This window comes from Bombyx mandarina, chromosome 09 (genome assembly GCF_030267445.1).
Source record: "Bombyx mandarina strain Sakado chromosome 09, ASM3026744v2".
NCBI classification, from domain to species: domain Eukaryota; kingdom Metazoa; phylum Arthropoda; class Insecta; order Lepidoptera; family Bombycidae; genus Bombyx; species Bombyx mandarina.
Window position 1 is genome coordinate 15,856,309 of NC_143216.1, and position 19,059 is coordinate 15,875,367.

At 34.0% G+C, this 19,059-nt stretch overlaps 1 protein-coding gene across 3 annotated transcripts in view; it reads left to right on the forward strand.

Annotated features, from left to right (window-relative positions):
* The window catches only part of uif (sushi, von Willebrand factor type A, EGF and pentraxin domain-containing protein uif), a 90,995-nt gene that overhangs the window by 37,407 nt on the left and 34,529 nt on the right, over window positions 1-19,059 (forward strand). For all 3 annotated transcript variants that reach the window (XM_028170169.2, XM_028170171.2, XM_028170172.2), the window contains exons 2-3: window positions 6,396-6,474; window positions 13,202-13,226. In XM_028170169.2, coding sequence (XP_028025970.2) covers window positions 6,403-6,474; window positions 13,202-13,226 — 97 coding nt within the window. In that variant the 5' untranslated portion in view covers window positions 6,396-6,402. The remainder of the gene's footprint in view (window positions 1-6,395; window positions 6,475-13,201; window positions 13,227-19,059) is intronic.

The following is a 19,059-nucleotide window of genomic DNA, read 5'->3' on the forward strand; positions in this document are numbered from 1 at the left end:
ATCTAATCTATATATAAGTATATAAAAATGAATTGCTGTTCGTTAGTCTCGCTAAAACTCGAGAACGGATGAACCGATTTGGCCAATTTTGGTCTTGAATTATTTGTGGAAGTCCAGAGATGGTTTAAAAGGTAGATAAATATGAAAATGCTAGGAAATAAATAAAAATAACAATTTTGTTTTCCCTTTGATGTCCCCCCCGTCTTTTATTTATCGATTGAGGCACTACGAAGTCTACCGGGTCAGCTAGTAATAATAAAAAAGTATACATTAATTTGTATATAAAAGTGCTCGCCCGTCTATCATTCGATGGCTTTGAAACTTTGTGCAGCTAATGCTAGCAGCACTTTAGGCTTTTTATCATAGTATCATAGATGACATATCTATACGTCAGATGGCTCACACAAAACAAATACGTCCTATCCACACAGTCACGTTAGCGCGGAAAGGAATTTTGCTAGTTATTATTTTCAAAATTCAAAGTTAGATGCGTTCTTCGCCGATTTGTTTAAAAAATACAATACCATAAAATCTCACTAACGATAATTATTACTATTAATCTAATCACATGAATCTATTTATATTGTTATTTCGTTTAACACAAGATCTAATATAACGATTACAAAATTAAACTAACTCATAGTTTGAAAAGGAAATGAAGATGAAAATTTAAGTCTGTACCTACTAAATAATTTATAACACTTCCCCCATAGGTAATTGTTGTGGTATGAAACGGAATAAAAAGTGGAAAAAATGTTGGTATGTGTTGTAATTTCCTTACAGAACAGGAAGAGTACGTTTATAAGTTTCCTCTATTGCAAAAGGATATAGTACATTGAACTCTTTTATAAAAATAAAATGTTAACCATCAAACGAGAATTTTATCATATTTTTTTTATCTCAATAGCATAGTAAAGCCCCATAAATAATGGTTGTACTATTAAAAGAGCACAGAAGTGGTATTTTTGTTATACACGTTTGCTTAAGTTTTTGCGACTATCTTCATTCCCGATCCTGCGGACAGAATGGAAAGCAGTCGACGTCGCCCAAAACACGTCATCTCGGATCCTCCCGATCCACTAACGGTGCTTCTAGGTACTTCAAGCACCGGTCACCGTTCTCGTCGAACCCGTCGCTTGCGACGAAGGGCTCGACGAGTAAATTAATTCCCAGACACAGCCCACTGAGTTTCTCGCCGGATCTTCTCAGTGGGTCGCGTTTCCGATCCGGTGGTAGATCCTGCGAAGCACGGCTCTTGCTAGGGTTCGTGTTAGCATCGTCGTCAGGTTTGAGCCCCGTGAGCTCACCTACAAACGTTAGGGTTACGCTGAAATAGCCTCTCAAGGCTCTCAGCTTAGGTAGGAAAAAAAAAAAAAAGAAGCGACTATCTATAGGTACATTCAGACACTATTAGTTATTTTTTTATCACGATTTAAGTATTTTTATGAGTCCCCGATATTTCGACACTGTTGCAATCGCCATGGTCACAGCTATACTACTCGTTAAATAATAGCGTGTATGATATTTGTATTTTTTTTCTTTACATTATTTGAGCAACTCAATGGGTTTTTGTAAACGCAGATTGTCGTATAACACTCCGTATTTATTCTCAAGTAGGTACGTTACATTTAACGTGGCGAAAACCTAATTTCTTTAAGTCCAATCATACGTTTGAAGAGTTTCATATCCTAATATAGTTGAGAGTTTAACCTTTTTTTTTATTATTTAGACGGGTGAAGGAGATGAAAGGCGATTGCATGCAGCAGAGATGCGAATGTTGCGATGGATGTGTGGAGTAACGAGAATGGATGGATACGGAATGAATACGTTAGAGGAAGTCTGAAAGTGACACCTGTGACAGAGTAGCTGACGAGTGCGCGTTTGGGATGGTATGGACATGTGATGAGACCAAATGAAAATGAGGTTGGTAAGGAAGTGATAACTATGAATGTGGAAGGATATAGAGGAAGAGGTAGACCTAAAAAGAAATGGATAGATTGTGTGAAAGACGATATGGGTAAGAGGGGAGTGAGCGAAGAAATGGTATATGATAGAAGAGTATGGAAGGAGAAAACATGTTGTGCCGACCCCAGGTGACTGGGAGAAGGGCAGGATAATGATGATGAATGATGATGATGACGGGTGAAAGAGATCATGTACTTACAATCTAGTGTTAAGTGGCTACCGGAGATCATAGACATCAACAATGTAAATGCCGCTGTCCATTTTTAGCCAAGAGCTCTACAGTCTCACTTCTATAGTACAACGGCTATCGCGCCCTACAATTTGAAACGTATTACTGTTTCGCGGCAGAAATGATGGATGGTGGTACGCACGGGTGTGCGGACTCACAAGTTTCTAGAACGGATTGTCTTGCAAACTCCTAATTTCTAGTTGTTTCACTTTAAGACGTGAGGTCAATAAAGTGAGGTGTAGAATTTCATCACTAAAACCTACCATTATCTCAATTACCTATTTCATATTGCTAACGAAACATAACATAACGTAATATACGTAAACGCTTACCGCTAATATTTAAATAACAAACAATTACTCAACATTGTCGTTTAGACGTTTATGATGGCCACCATGAAATATTTAATCATTAATAAAAGGTCATAAAAGAAATTACATCGCACACAATAGGATTGCAAGCTAAATTATAAATTGTATGTTTTCTTGTATACTATTCGTTGCTTATCCGATTGCACTGCTCTTTTTAACTTTTGGCGTGGTTCAGTCAAGTTGGCGCTCTAATAGTTTCAAAAACTGGGTTTATTTTGTATATTCAGCAAAGGTTAAGATGCATTACCGAAATCCTCTAATCTATATATATATAAAAATGAATCGATGTTCGTTAGTCTCCCTAAAACTCGAGAACGGCTGGACCGATTTGGCTAATTTTGGTCTTGAATTATTTGTGGAAGTCCAGGGAAGGTTTAAAAGGTAGATAAATATGAAAATGCTTGGAATTAAATAAAAATTACAATTTTGTTTTTCCTTTGATGTGTCCCCCGTCGGAAGGATTCCTTTTGTTTGTTTTATGTTTAGGTCTTTTGTTTATCGATTGAGGCACTACGAAGTCTGCCGGGTTAGCTAGTTTCCAATAAAATTACTTCCATCAATCAACTTTATCTATACTGATAAATAACCTAACGTATTCACGAAGAATATTTCGAATGATATTCGCCAGACTTAAATGTGAGTACAAATATTTCGTATGTACCTCTCTATGTGTATAAGATATCGCAAACCGGACTTAAACCATGACATCATCAGACATAAAGGTTAGACAGGCTTTTTGTTGGCAATGCCCTCTGGCGCATAAGAGTTCGCGCCTTTACGAAACATAGATTTTGCAATATCACACAAATACATTAATTTTTCCTCTTCTGTAGAATTACGATCGTGGTACATAAAATAAAACTATTTCACTGTTGCACTTTTATTGTTCTCTTCTGAAATTTTCTCAATTATAATAATTAAAAATTAATTTACACCTTTTTTACCCCTTGCTTATTCAGCCGTCTTCGCCATCTTGCTTTTCTCTGTCATTCTCCTTTTCCCTTTCTTTCAGTTCTCTCACTCACACCTTAAGGCTCCGTTCCACACTATTTTCATAAGTTCCGTTCTTACGAATCCCACACTTCTTTAACTGCAAACTGTACTGTCGCAATTCGCCATTACATTGATGGTGTATATCACACAGAATTGTTCGTGACGATTCTTCGAAAAATCTCTCGTTTCTTACTCTGTTTACATCTCGATCTCGATCTAATTAAATCTTTAGTTAATACTATAATTACTTTATTACATTAAACTTATTTCCTAATCATTGTACATAATAGATAAAATGCGTATGCGTATGAATGCGTACCTACGAAAGTGTATGATTATTCAAAATATGCATGTGCCATTTAATTATTGTTGCGCTTTGAAATATATTTAATTATTTGCGTAATGTACTCTAGAGGGATCTCATTTTTCTTTCTCGTTTTTCGTTATGTCATCATGCACGTGATTACCAAATAATGAATCATGAATATATAAAAAAACAACAGTATGCATTAGCGGGGATCTTAAATTTAAATTACATGATTATTCAACATCTTATTATTATTTGTATATCATCCATATTTTTCTGTTTTTGTTTTATGTAGTTAATGGATATAGATTTTAGAATCAACAGTTATTAGTCGAAACATAGAATGCTTTCTTTGGTACGAATATTTTGAATAAATAAAACAGAAGTTCTAGTGCTGCAGAAATTAATATTACCCACATTTATTTATGCGCTTAAAGCATATTATCAATAATTTTTTTATCACTTATAAATAAACAGGATCATAAACGCCGTTTCATCTGAGTACATGTAAAAAACAATAAATGTTATCGAAGCCAACTCCAAACTTCAAATCAATATTATAACTTGTCTTCAAACAAAAACGTTCCTTTGTAAATTTTCATGAGCTCCTGTCAGGCTCCTATAGTTTAGGAGGCAAGCAGCTCGTTTGTCCGTCGCTACTGTTTGTTCGTCATTGTGTCGTAACTTCACGAACTATTCGACAGGGCCCCGTGAACACCCAAGTTCTCTGACCGCGACGGAAACTTTGCTGAAAGGGAGGCAATAAGCTTTGTATATCTTTTTTTTTAATTCCCATAATTGATATTTTGAAAATGTTAGCTGTATAAATATGTTGTATAAAGTTGTTATTCAATTTGAAAATGTAAAACTATTTTTATTATTTTGAATAGAAAACCAAGCGAAAATTAAGTGAAATGTGTTTATAAAGATTAACCCTCGACCGAAACACATTATTTTAAATAATATTTAATTTTTTTTGCATAATTCGAACCTATTTTACTGAGCTTTTCGATTAATTTGCCAACACGACCGGTTTCACGCCTTACATTCTCCACATATTAATTAGTAAAATTAATAGTTCTAATAAAATCGAAAACTACATCCTGTTTTATCACTTAAATCTTTTGAAATTTATAGTGAAAGTAAAGAAGCAAACTTTCGCACTTTACCCGTGACGTGTCTAATAGTAACCAGGCAAACAAAATATATTACGTCATTCTAGAAACTTCTATTTCAACAGATTTTACCCTACTTTTAATAAATAAATATTGAAGGTGTCGTTCATTGCGCTCATGCTCGAAGGTACCGTAATGCCTCTCACGTATTATGCTGCTTTGAAATTGGACTTATAACCCTTATTAACAGTTCTCGTAAAAGTCAAAATGTATAGTGGTAATGTGAAGTGCAATTGCGAATTCTTGCGCTTAGCAGCTTATTATGAAATTTATTGCAGCGGCTTGGAGATCTTACATGACAACGGTATTTTAACAAGAAATAAATGCATGCGACCTTGATTTTTTTAATCAATGCTAATGCTCCTCAATCTTGCGTGGTAGTATTTATTAGCTTAGGGATTAATTCAAATAGATACAATCGAAGTCTCAATTGCTTTGTAGAAGCAAATCAATCTGAATCATAGTGTGATGAGCTGAGGCTTAGGATAAAGAAAAGTCTTCGCCGAAACACTAACTAAAACTTAATTTAATTTTTAGGACACGTAAGGAAAACTTCACTATCACACTTCACTTTTTGGCTTCGCCTCAAGTGGTCTGTTCGTTGCTTCACTTCAAACAGATCTGCCTTCACGTGGCCTATGTCACGCTTTTATAGTCATTTCGACTATGTCTACAATTTTCCAGAAAATTCTCCATAGGGCTAGAGGACGAATCTAAAATATTCCCAAATGTTCTAGACACTTCTATATTGAGAGTATCCACGGGGCCATTAGAATACGCCCAATACAACTGAAACATTCGATATATTTTGGAAAATTCGAGAGACTTTCTATTGTTTCGATATCCGTTTTATCTGAAAACAGATGGCGTTGCTCATAGTAGTATAACATTATGATGAGATCGTGGCAGAAATAATAAAGATGGTTGTGCAAGCCCACGTGGGCGAGTACACATTTACCACCAGTATTTAGGACAATAGAATAATATCACTTAAAGTGCTATATCAGAAAATGCTGCTGCTTGAGATGTATGATAAGAAACAGCTCTGACCAACCCCCTAGTGTCTTCAGATCAACAGCTTGACAAACTATTATCATTAGAAGAGCCGGAGAGACTATCTCTTGCTCAATGTGGACTCCAAGGTGTACCTAATATTAAGTGGTTGCAATATACATTCCAATGTTAATTTCTTCACTTTGGGACAAGACTTTAAGCCTTTAAGTTTTCAGTTAAAAACACTATCATAATCATCAATCAGAACACAAGAAATAATGTTTCAAATCTCAAGTACCCGTGCTTTCTCGTAAGCTGTTTATGAGTATAATAACTAAAGTGAAATATGTTTTGTCCTGCAGATTTACGATGTTGATAAGGTGGCGGGCGGCGTTGTGTGTCGCCGCGTTGCTGATCGGAGCTACACTCGCTAACAATGAGGTAAGGCAGTATTATCCATTTAATTTGTTGATTAGTGATAAAATATGTTACTCGTAAGACAGGCAAGTAATAGCTTACTAGGAGACAATATAGAGATATAAATGAATAGAAATTTGAGTATGTTTTGTGAGGGTAGGTAGCAAAGAGGAATTTTTCGTAATTACCTCACGAAGAGAGCGAAAATTAGGTGGAAAATTTGAAAATTGTCGTTATTAAAATTTTGTTCCCTTGAAATGTGTTGATTTTAAATATTTGTGATATTCTGATCATGAATATAATTTTAACAAAAAAGACAATCAACTCCAACAAAATAAAATGAAAATACCACTAGTGTAGTCGAAGTCAATTGATTTATTAAAAATAACTCAAAAACGACTGTTTAGATCTTGATAAAGTTTAAATGGGACAACATAAAAAGCAACATCTTTCAAATAAAGAGAAAACCATCAAAATCAAACAAGTTTTGATGAACACACACAGTCTCCTTATTTATTTAAGTCGGTTAAAAATCAGGTACACTCCTAGCTAAAAGATCAGCTTACTTAAAGACATAAAGTTTTCACTAATTAATAATTGCTAACTGCTCATTTAAATCGAACGATTATGAACTAATAACCTACAAAATAGTTAATTTTGCAATACCAACTCAAGCGTGAAATGTGGGCGGTACAATTATTTTTTATTGCTTAATAATAGAATTATAGTTATGTAACCACCGTTAAACATGCAACCGGTTTGACATTGATCCATTAACTCGCGACATGTGGTCTAGACTTGGGGTCTTGTCATCAAAAACACAATTATTACTATCAATAGCCACAAAAACTACCTTTTTATTGTTTATTCAAACTATTGTCATTTAAACAAATTTAATGATAATTTCGAATAAATGCACTTACCTTAATAGGCATAAAATATTTTAAATACGAACACAAGAAAAGTTTATATTATTTTAGTTAATAACAAAAGCACACATCTTTTTATCTAATATTCTCTAAATGTAATCAAATAATATTTAATAATAATTAATGCAAAGTTAAAAATCAATTAATCACATATTAAATATTTATCATTCGACATTCCTACCAAAGGCAACTGTAAGCTATTAGGTTATTAAGAACAAATCAAGAATATCTATTCGGAAGAAGAACTAGATACATGATCTAAAAAAGAACAATAAAATGTAATTAAAAAGGTAGCTTCGGAAAACATCGCGCTGCGTTGTATTATGATCCAACAAAACGGATGTTCTCTTGCCGCATCTTTCAATCATATCGTGCGCGACTGACTTGGTACGAATATAAGCCATGTAATAAAAGCTTAACCATTAGCCAATCGTCTTTTCGCCAAGCCAAATAAATGCATATTTTTACGATCCGTGTGTCAAATCTTAACAATGTCCTTTCTTCTAGAATACACTAACTTATTTTCCTTTTTTTTATTGCTTAGATGGGTGGACAAGCTCACAGCCCACCTGGTCTTAAATGGTTACTGGAGCCCATAGACATTTACAACGTAAATGCGCCACCCACCTAGAGATATAAGTTGTAAGGTATCAGTACAGTTACAACGGCTGCCCCACCCTTCAAGCCGAAACGCATTACTGCTTCACGGCAGAAATAGGCGCGGTGGTGGGACCTACCCGTGCGGACTCACATGAGGTCCTAACCGAAAATAATACAATCGTCTTCTGGCCGAGCCAAATAAATGCTTTAACAATGTCATTTCTTCTAGAATACATTAGCGTATCTTTCCTTAAACGAGCATAATATTTTGTACCTAAAGATACTGCTTTATTCACTTCTAAACAATTGAAATGCAGCTCGCATATTATAGTGAAAGAAAGCGAAAACACCTTTGTTAAACAATAGGAAAAAATAATTGACGACAAGAGAAAAGTGGAAAGTTTCGTTGGGCACTGTCCACTGCTGCATCGAAACTGTTGACAACAAAGTCACGCACGATAATCGATAGTCAACATGCATATAGACTTCGCTGCAGAAATGAGATTTGAATTTTAATCGAAATTTTGCCAGGAGTGTACCAACTGACGACTGACTGAAGAAGAAAGGTTATGTGAAAAATATGTTTCGTATTGATCTTGTTTGTGAACATCAGTAAAATAGAAACGCATATCTTCCAGTGAAGAAGTGTTATGTGGCTAATAAGTATTTTAAAAAAACGTGTGCGTCTCGGCACGGCCGACAGAAATGTTAACTTAAATTGATCTAAGTTGAACTATTTAATATTAAAATTGTTTAACTTGAGAGAAGCTTAGGTTTATTACTTAAATTGTATGTATACTAATAAGACAATGTAAGGAAGGGTTATTTATTTCTATTCTATAATATATTTATTAATTATAAAATAATATATTTTATTATTAGTTACAATTCTTGAATATGTTACAATTCTTCAATTGGAGCCTCTCGGTCTGCGGAGGGACTTCGGTTCCCTCTGTATTTTGTACCGTATGTTCCATGGGGAGTGCTCTGAGGAATTGTTCGAGATGATACCAGCATCTCGTTTTTACCATCGCACCGCCCGCCACCGGAGTAGAGTTCATCCATACTACCTGGAGCCACTGCGATCATCCACAGTGCGTTTCTAGAGATCTTTTTTGCCACATACCATCCGGCTATGGAATGAGCTCCCCTCCACGGTGTTTCCCGAGCGCTATGACATGTCCTTCTTCAAACGAGGCTTGTGGAGAGTATTAAGCGGTAGGCAGCGGCTTGGCTCTGCCCCTGGCATTGCTGAAGTCCATGGGCGACGGTAACCACTCACCATCAGGTGGGCCGTATGCCCGTCTGCCTACAAAGGCAAAAAAAAATAAAAATAAAAAAAATATGTACATTAGAATTTTGTGTATGTACATTGTAATTATCTAGATTTAAAGATATATATATATAAATAGTTAGGAGCTACATACTTTATTCGTACCGCTGTCGTACGCGTGAGAGAAAGAGAAGCTAGACAGACTGGCGCCGTAACGCGTTACGTAACGAATCGGTTTACCGTCCCATATGAAGTTATCACTTCAATTCAATTACATCATTTCCCTCATCCATGATCACAAATAAAATAAAGTATTCAAAACATCGGAAATAATGTAACGAACTGAATGAAAACTCGAGCTTAAACCGTAAAAATAGTTTTAATTATGTCAATGCCTCATGAAAACTAAAGGAAATACTAAATAACTTTCGTGTCATTCGCCGATTTAAAACCAAACAGCGACATATTTTGTTCGATCCAAAACACCATCGATGCCAAATTAGATTTACGTCGTAAATTATGAAGCGCTTGAAAAGTTATATATATCAAAATATTGAAATAATTTAGTTAGTGTACTAAGAAATCTATCCATTATTCTGACAAAAAAATATCTTAAAAATTTTTTTAGTTAAGAAAATCGCAAATATTCTTTAACCAAACGTACAAGTCAATCGTTCTAGTTATTAACGGAACTCAGTATTGTATGGTAAACAAACGGTACCAGGTTATTAGTGAATAGAATTATGTTGCTGAGAGCAGTGTCGTAATGCAATGTCCGCATTGTGAGGTTATCAACTTTTACCAATTACAATCTCACTTTGCTCAAGTTGCACGTGTACAATGGACTTACAAACGAATAAGAACAACTAGTAAATTCGTTAGTTCGTTAGTATGCATTCACTGTAACTATAATTGAGACCTTAGAACTTATATCTCAAGGTGGGTGGCCCATTTACGTTGTAGATGTCTATGGGCTCCAGTAACCACTTAACACCAGGTGGGCTGTGAGCTCATCCACTCATCTAAGCAATAAAAAAAAAAAAAAAATTCAGTAAGTTTAGTAAATTATTTAATACCGAACGCCGTATTAAGGTCCCGCAGAGTTAGGTATCGTCATCCTATTAGGCGCAAGTTTGAAATCGTCCACCCATGTCAAGTAAAAAATTAACCCACAGCCACAGCCCACTGAGTTTCTCGCCGGATCTTCTCAGTGGGTCGCGTTTCCAATCCGGTGGTAGATTCTGCGAACCACTGCTCTTGCTAGGGTCAGTGTTAGCATCACACTCCGGTTTGAGCCCCGTGAGCTCACTTACTAGCTAAGCTAACGCTGAAATAGACTCTCAGGGCTATCAGCTTAGGTAGGAAAAAAAAAGTAAAAGAATAATTGTATTTCTTATAATCTACTATAATAAATTCAGCTACAATTTGGTATTTAATAATTATCATTGTAGATGAACGATGTTAATTTTCAAAGTATTTAAAAATCGAGTGAAATTCTACAATTCGTTATAATGCGAAATGTAATTATGACAAATGAGTTATTTATCGGGTCGGTATCGGGTTTTAATTTTACTTCATAAAATGATTATGTGGGAGCCCCCTTTGAAATTATTCCAATGAGAAACGCGTTGATATAATATAACAAAATATAACTCAGACGCACATTTTTCCGGGAACTCAACTTCGATTATTTTCAAATATATCGAATATATATATTCATTCAACAATAATAAATACCAAGTAAATGGAATTATTTGTGGAACATAACGTCTCAGCATTATCCTCAATATGATAAAAAGAAAATGAGTTTGCCTATCTACAGTTTTTGTTTATTCGTCGTTTATGACATATATTATACAAAAATGAAATGACATTAATCGACAGTTTTAAGCCACCATTCCTAAATTATATTCGACCACTCTTGTCATTATGTTAATAGCTTATTTAATTACCTAAAACCGCATTGAATTAAAATAGCGAGACTATTTGACCACAACGGCCATGATTAAATTACCCCATTGCCACAAATAAGATTTAAAAAAAAAACTATAAATTTCATACAGTTATTGAAATTAGTGAACACAGCGTTCACAAGAGAATGATCCTAGCGTGTATTTGCTTTTAAACTAACTTTTTTTTAATCTAACCCAAAATAGTTAATCTTAGCTTTTCGCTCAACTATAAAATTATTCTATTATCGGTTTTGTATAGGTATGTAGATCTATCATGAATATTACTAAACTAATTATCGACATAACCAAGAAAATCTCGTCGAGGGCCCCAAAATAGTTATACAACAAATTGTACAAATCTAAACAGCCTAATCTATACGTAATCGATTACGCTTTGGTCAGTGAAGCGAACTGTCAGAATCGATTTGACATTCGTGTTATCGAGTGTCAGTTAGTATCCAGCGTTCCGTAGTTTTGTAAGTAGTTTGATAAACATTGCGGCCAGTGAGTTTGCACTTTCCAATATGTTTGTTTTAGTAAAAGCAATGACGTAGGTGAATAGGCACGTACTGATCGTGTATATATGACAAACTCAATTTATGGTTACACTAGGGAACCAACTAAATTAGTTTCGGCATTGACCTAAGTATCTGAACGATTATTACATATCCAGTTGCGATTCGTAAGCAAGAGTATTTTATTATTTCGGAGAGAACTTGTATTGATAATTCACATAGCGGTTTTGAATTTAATCATTTTAAAATTAATGATTTTATCATTTTATCATTTTAAAATTAAAGAAAACATGCACAACATACAACATTAACTGCATTTAAACAATTATACTATTTTTATTGAGATTTACATTCCTATTTGAGACACAAAATGAATCGACATTACTGTATTTTGGACTTTAGTAGTTATTATACACAAACGGTAAACAGACACAGATACTATATTCAAATTGTTTAGTGCCAATTCAAAATCGATGTTTAGCAATTTTGTTCTTGAGTTGCCCGTGAGCGTGAAAACGGTATCGCATTCGATTTTGAATTAGGAAATTAAAAATAATCATTATTTAAATAAAACGCTACCTAAAAATGTTTGTATGTTATTTAAATGTTTTTTATAAGAAAAAAATATTTTTTTTTTTTATTTATTTAAATTTCAATAAGACTATTTTTCGTGCAATTCAATAATAGTTTTTAATGCTTGGCCGTGATCGACTGTTAGACTTCGTGCGCGGTCACTGGTGGTGATTGTCCTCGAATTCGCTTTCCCCGATTTGCTAAGCCATTCCGATGCCGTCAACTATATCAATTTCCGAATGGAAAACTGCGAATCGAACCGCAGCTTCGATTTATTTAGGTTCGGATGTTCAATATTTTATTTGGCGACACTCTCGGTTCCATTCTATGTGATTTAAAAAAAAAACACATCTGTATATGAAAATTTTACAATGAAATCTTCGAACAACGCCCATTCAAAGTACACATGTGACAATAGCTTTCAAAAGCCACCCAAATCAAAGACGTTGGATGCTGCAAACTACAATGTCGATACTTCAAAGGAAAACTAATTGGTTTCACCTTTGATAGGTACGTAGTTCCATCATGCTTTATGAGTCGTTCATTTTAGGCAGTATGCACTACAACAGAGCTCGTCCTCAATTCAGTTAGATGGAAAACCGTAACATTATACGAGGTTGCATAAGGTTCAAAATAATGAAATTTCAAAAAAAATATATTTTATTACTCCTGTAGGCAGACAAGCATAGGGCCCATCTGATGGTGAGTGGTTACCGTCGCTCATGGACGTTAGCAATGCCAAGTGACAGAGCCAAGTCGTCGCCTACATTAACGTTAGTAATGCCATAGGCACAGCCAAACCCCCGCCTATCGTAATCATATTTACGCGTATTTCACATCTGTGTACCACCTCAAATCTCTGCTGTAATATGGTTTAAAATTTTAATGTTGTTTTCTTCTTTTTTTCAGGGAAACCTTTTCACATGTCCCAATGGTAAGTGGAACTTTCATTTAGCAATAAATGTGATGAACTTATATGTACGTAAATATACTGTGATACTAAGATAATATTTAAGCCAATCCAGGGGAGCGTTTGTGAAATAATGATAAGGCGGCTTGTGTACTATCTATATCGCTATCAGTCGTGGTTCACTTTTATTATAATAATAATAAATAATAAACAATAATAAACATTTACTAACAATCACGCCACGTTAAATGGTCCCGTGCTAAGCTCGTAAAGAACTTGTGTTACAGGTACCGGATAACGGAAATAAATGTAAGATTTTTATTGTAAACATACAATATATTTAATATAAATCCATAACCCTGGAAAAGACATTTTATATTTATTATACAAATATCCTCTCTTGGCCGGATTCGAACCCGCGACCCCCTTGTGTAGTGACCATGTCACTTACCACTACACCAGACGGATATATGCAGATTCTAGACACAGAAGTAGTACAATAAGTGAGCAACATATTAAAAACAACCGTAAAAATTTATAAACAACTTACAACGCTACAAACAACAATTCTAAGGCATTTTGTATCGTCGAAAAATTCAATATGAACATCGTGTATGTTTTTGTTGCTGGTCGGTCATAGTTCGCGTAGTGTGGATAGTCATAGTAGTAAAAAACTATTATTATTATCATCTCATAATCAAGACTTTAACCACACACCTCAAGGTGTGCGACGCCTTAAATTGCACAACAAAAGCTTGTCGCCTTAATTATAGATTTAGATTAATAAAACCAGTTCTGGAAACAATTGTTTTATAAAAATTTAATTTTATTGATAATCTATATATTAATACGTGAAGCAAAAACTTTGTACCCCTTTTTACGAAAATTGCGGGGACGGAGGAGTATGGAATTTTCCACACTTATAGAGAATGTCGAGAAGCAGTGCACAATGCAATTTTTTTTAATTATGCATAAAAAGTACATTAAATCAATAAAAAAAGCATTACACACACTACCATGTATTTGACACACACACGCAATATACTCTTTTATTTATTGTTAAAGTCTGTGGTCGAATTGAGAATAGATTAATATGGTTTGTCTTTAATATTATTTGTCTATAGTGTAGTTTTGGCGAAATCCGTGATTACGAAAGTATAATAATATAATCTTTGACAATAGAACCATAATAATGTTCAAACTTATAATTTTAGTCGAATTTCGACTACTGCGGGACCACTAGTATTGATAATTTGTCATAATTGTTTACGGTTAATAGCGCAAAACTTTATTAAAATTATGTATTAGCTGTTACCCGCAGCTTCGCCTGCGAGGTCAAGGATAACTGTCAATGTAGTTTTCCGTGGGATTGACATATTTTTCAGGATAAAAATTAGCCTATGTCATAGCCCACTTAAACTGATAGCAGTTTAAAAAAATTACGTCCAATCATGTGGATTCGTATGGAAGTATGGATTAGGAAATACTATTTATATGTTTAAATACACATTTTCATTGTATTGATGGCTTATAGAGTACATCACGGGCCAACTGGTGTTCATTGATTAGAGAAATATGAATATCGTCACCTACCATGAAACATTAGGTCTAAGCTTCAATTGTACAGCATAGCCGTTGTACCACCCTTAAAAGCGTAATGCATCTATCTAAAAACTGTAATAAAACCAAAAAAGCTTCAAACTCACTGAAACAAAAACACTGAAATTGAAAGATTCTAAATTTTTATGGTTTTAAAAAAAAACTGAAATCAAGTATAAATAAAATAAAGCCTGAAGTAAGAGTTAGTGTACTCATATCGAACGAGCCGATGTTTTTATCATAAAGGCAGGCAACATATTTTCCAAGTAAATAATTATCGTACAGAGCGGCTACTACGTTAAAGGAACAATGTTATGTGGTACTGTTAAAACTGAGACCTTAGAACTCATGTCTCAAGGTGGGTGGCGGCATTTACGTTATATCTCCGGTAACCACTAAACACCAGGTGGGCCGTGAGCTCGTCCACCCATCTAAGCAATAAATAAATAAACCAAATCCTCAAAATTTTTCAATTTGCCTAACAACTAGTATTGTCAGTAGCGATATTTTAGACATTTTAAGCCTACACGGGTACCAACCTTCTCTCTATTGCTCATCATTATCCTGCCCTTCTTCCAGTTACCTGGGGTCGGCGCAACATGTTTTCTCCTTCCATACTCTTCTATCATATACCATTTCTTCGCTCACTCCCCTCTTACCCATATCGTCTTTCAACCTTCTCTCTATTGCTGCCTCAAAAAATATATGGGGTCCGGTTTAAAGGATAGGTCTGGTGCGGCATTCACTTTGTGATGTCCATAGACACCGGCAATCATAAAACACTAGATGCTCTCTGATTCGTCACAGTTCATCAAGTGCAAAAAATAAAGACAATCTATGGTTACTAACACTAACAAAAAAATATTAAAACAATAACACATGTACGTGCATGTCTTGTTAAGTGCGAACTTGAAAAATGCTTGTTTGTAACAATGTCGGAGGGAACTCATATTAAGCGGAGATTCTCACAACTTGCCAACTTGCGTGTCTGAACTTTAACCGATGTTTATGAGTTAATATAGAATAATACCGCAAACTATTTATTAATTATAACAATGTTATAATACACAAACATGTATATAAATGTTTAATCGATTACATTAGTTATATTTTTTATTATTATTTGTGTATATTTATTTAATACTAGCGGCCCGCTCCAAAATTTCAACGATACTTGACGTTGTTTTATTTAAAAAAATAAAAAAATACTTATTGCGGCATAACTATAATAGTTAAACATATGCTGTCGCGACACTTTTTGTAAATAATAATGTATTCTACAAAGTCGTAGTACATTAATTTATTCTATCATGAATAGTTTTCGCAGGGCACGCGATGTAAAGAATATTTTAGGTAATTTTTTTACACCTTGGGTTACATCATTGGAGTTTTAGTAAGGATCCCTAATTTTTTCAAAAAAGATTATAGTCTATGTCACTCGGGAATAGTGTAGCTTCCAAACAGTGAAAGAATTTTTCAAATGAGTTCAGTAGTTTCGGAGCCTATTCAGTACAAACAAACAAACAAATCTTTCTTCTTTATAACATTAGTATAGATTTATCGTAACATTGTTATTATTAATAAGAAGTTTTCGTTATATTTAAAGCTATAGTTATTAACGAGATGCTATTCGAAAATAGTGCTAAACTCATTTTAACATTATGTAAATGAAAATATTTTATTTTAAAATCGAACAAAATGTAAAAGACTCTGAGGTGTTTTTACTAATCTAAGCATTTAAAGAAATACTTCAAGAAATACTCACATTTTTTAATTCATACTAATTAAAAGTTCTGTAAATCCATCTAATTGTAAAATTGGCACAAGTTAAAATCGTAACAGTATTTTAACAATACGTCAGATGCGTTATTATATAAACTTTTTTTAACTTTAACTATCAACTAATCACTCTTGTTCTGATATTCTAGGTCATCGACTTTTGAGAAATTAGAAAACATGGCTGGTTAGCATTCGTGATTTATGAGACGAGACGTGTCTTTTGAAATGGCGTGATTAATTCGCGAAGTTTCTAACACTGTACTAAGTATTCATGCATATTGTTTCGTCTTAGCATCAAAATGGTTTTATCACTGATTTCCGTTGTTGTTTTGTTGGCTGTACCTACAGTACCTACCGATGTTTTTTTTTCGAAAAGGCGACTAGGGGATTCACCGGAGAATGAGAAGCAAACTAGCTATCATATCATCTAGCTATCATAACTTGCGAATCAAAATTAAGACATCGCTTAGATGAGAATTAGCACTAACAGTCTATAACAGTACGTAGGTAGCTTATTAATGCGAAGATCGTAACACAACTTGTCCATGAAATAAATAAATAAATCCAAATTGCAATCAGAAGTCGTCGAATAAAAGTCTTTGAAATTAACCGGAAATAATAAACATCGTCTTCTTCTTCTGAGTCGGTCTCTTCCTTGCTGAAGGTCGTGTCTAGTTTGAAATGTTACTAAACAACATTAATATTATTAGAATTGTCAATAAACATATTCATGAAAAATGTTTCTTGTAAATAATATATAAAGTTAAAAAGTTGTAAATAATATATAAATAAGTTATAAGTAGAGTAAAGTGAGGTATGCTTTATTGTACACCAAAATAATCACAAATACAAAAAATTAACCGCGGTATACTTATCAAACGAAGAAAAATACATATGTGTAAATGTCAATAATATGATGATAATATGAATACTTTACACATAAAAAAATAATAAATAATTTAAATATATATACATTGCTTATTTTACATAAATACCTATAAAACGTAAATACAACGTTTGAAATATACTCTTTATACATTTCATCCTAACACTAATAAAACAAATGGATAATAAATTTAAATCCTTAATCAAACGTTTGAAGGAATTTATTGTTATGTGTTTGTTTTCCGTTGATCTCAGGGATACGATATGTATATGACGGATAAACTCAAAAGCGCCTTTTGAGATAAGATGGAGAGAAAGAACTAAAGGTAATCTTAAAAAGAAAGCAGTTTCTATGTTAGTTTATAAAATTTAAAGAAAAAACATTATGATGACATTATACGATGATTTCACATTAATACGTTGGCTAACGAATTTTTTGCTTGCTAATAATGTGCGAGTGTTTACTAAAAATATAAATGACGCAAAGGCTTTGATTGGAGAGAAGGGAGAATCGAACTGATTGTTTGACTGAATCTTAATTTGTATTGGACATATCCGCCTATTGTTATATTAACAAAGGGGCAATGTCAGAGTTTGCTCGATAATTTGACCTGGCAATGTCATTGGACAATGGAGATGCGTCATATTTTTTATATTGCCTCAGCAGATGATGATCTGTCCATCTCATGGTAGAAATGGCAGCAGGCGCCCATAGACTCTAATGCGCTGCACTACCGATATCTACCATGAAATATTCTCCGCAAATGTAATTTTCCTGTGTTTATTACACATGCCATAGCACTCTTAGTGAAATACTGAAATGGGGAGTTCTTTTTTTTTATTGCCCTTGTATGCAGACGAGCATACGGCCCGCCTGATGGTGCGTGGTTACCGTCGCCCATGGACTTCAGCAATGCCAGGGGCAGAGCCAAGCCGCTGCCTACCGTTTCAAAGATAGCTGGACAGAAACGGTACCAAAGTTAGTCAGTTCCAGATAAAACTGGTGATTCTGCTTCGGTGGCGAGTGAATCAAACTTTTCAAAAATTTTCAACTAACAATACTAATTTAGTGTTTAGACAGACATTTATTTTTATTACATTCCATTATAATTATCAAAACGAAAATTTCATGTTCATTAAAATTTCGTTATGAATGAAATCATTGCAGTATTAATCTCTCCAAAATACCGTGAAACGCAGCCGGTACGCACAATCTGTCAACTAGATATTTTATCAGCGGCGTCGGCGGACACCAATGGCTTTCACCGATTGCAAAATTTTCATCAATAATTAATTAACGGGAATTTTCACTTGCCACATTATATATCATCAAAATATGATAAAATGATTCTGAAATGACAGGACAGAAAAGATTACGAGATTACATTGGTTTGGGAAACGAATGATTTTATTATACTCGTTATCTCGACTGTACTATAGCTTCAAAAGAAATACATTCACTTTTAAATAAAAACATCATCGATAATGAATCTTATACGGAATAGAGAAATCCTAATAATAATGTAATCTTATTAAAAATCACGTCAGGCAAGTCGATGAATTAATGTATTTCGTATTTGTGAAATTCCATCGG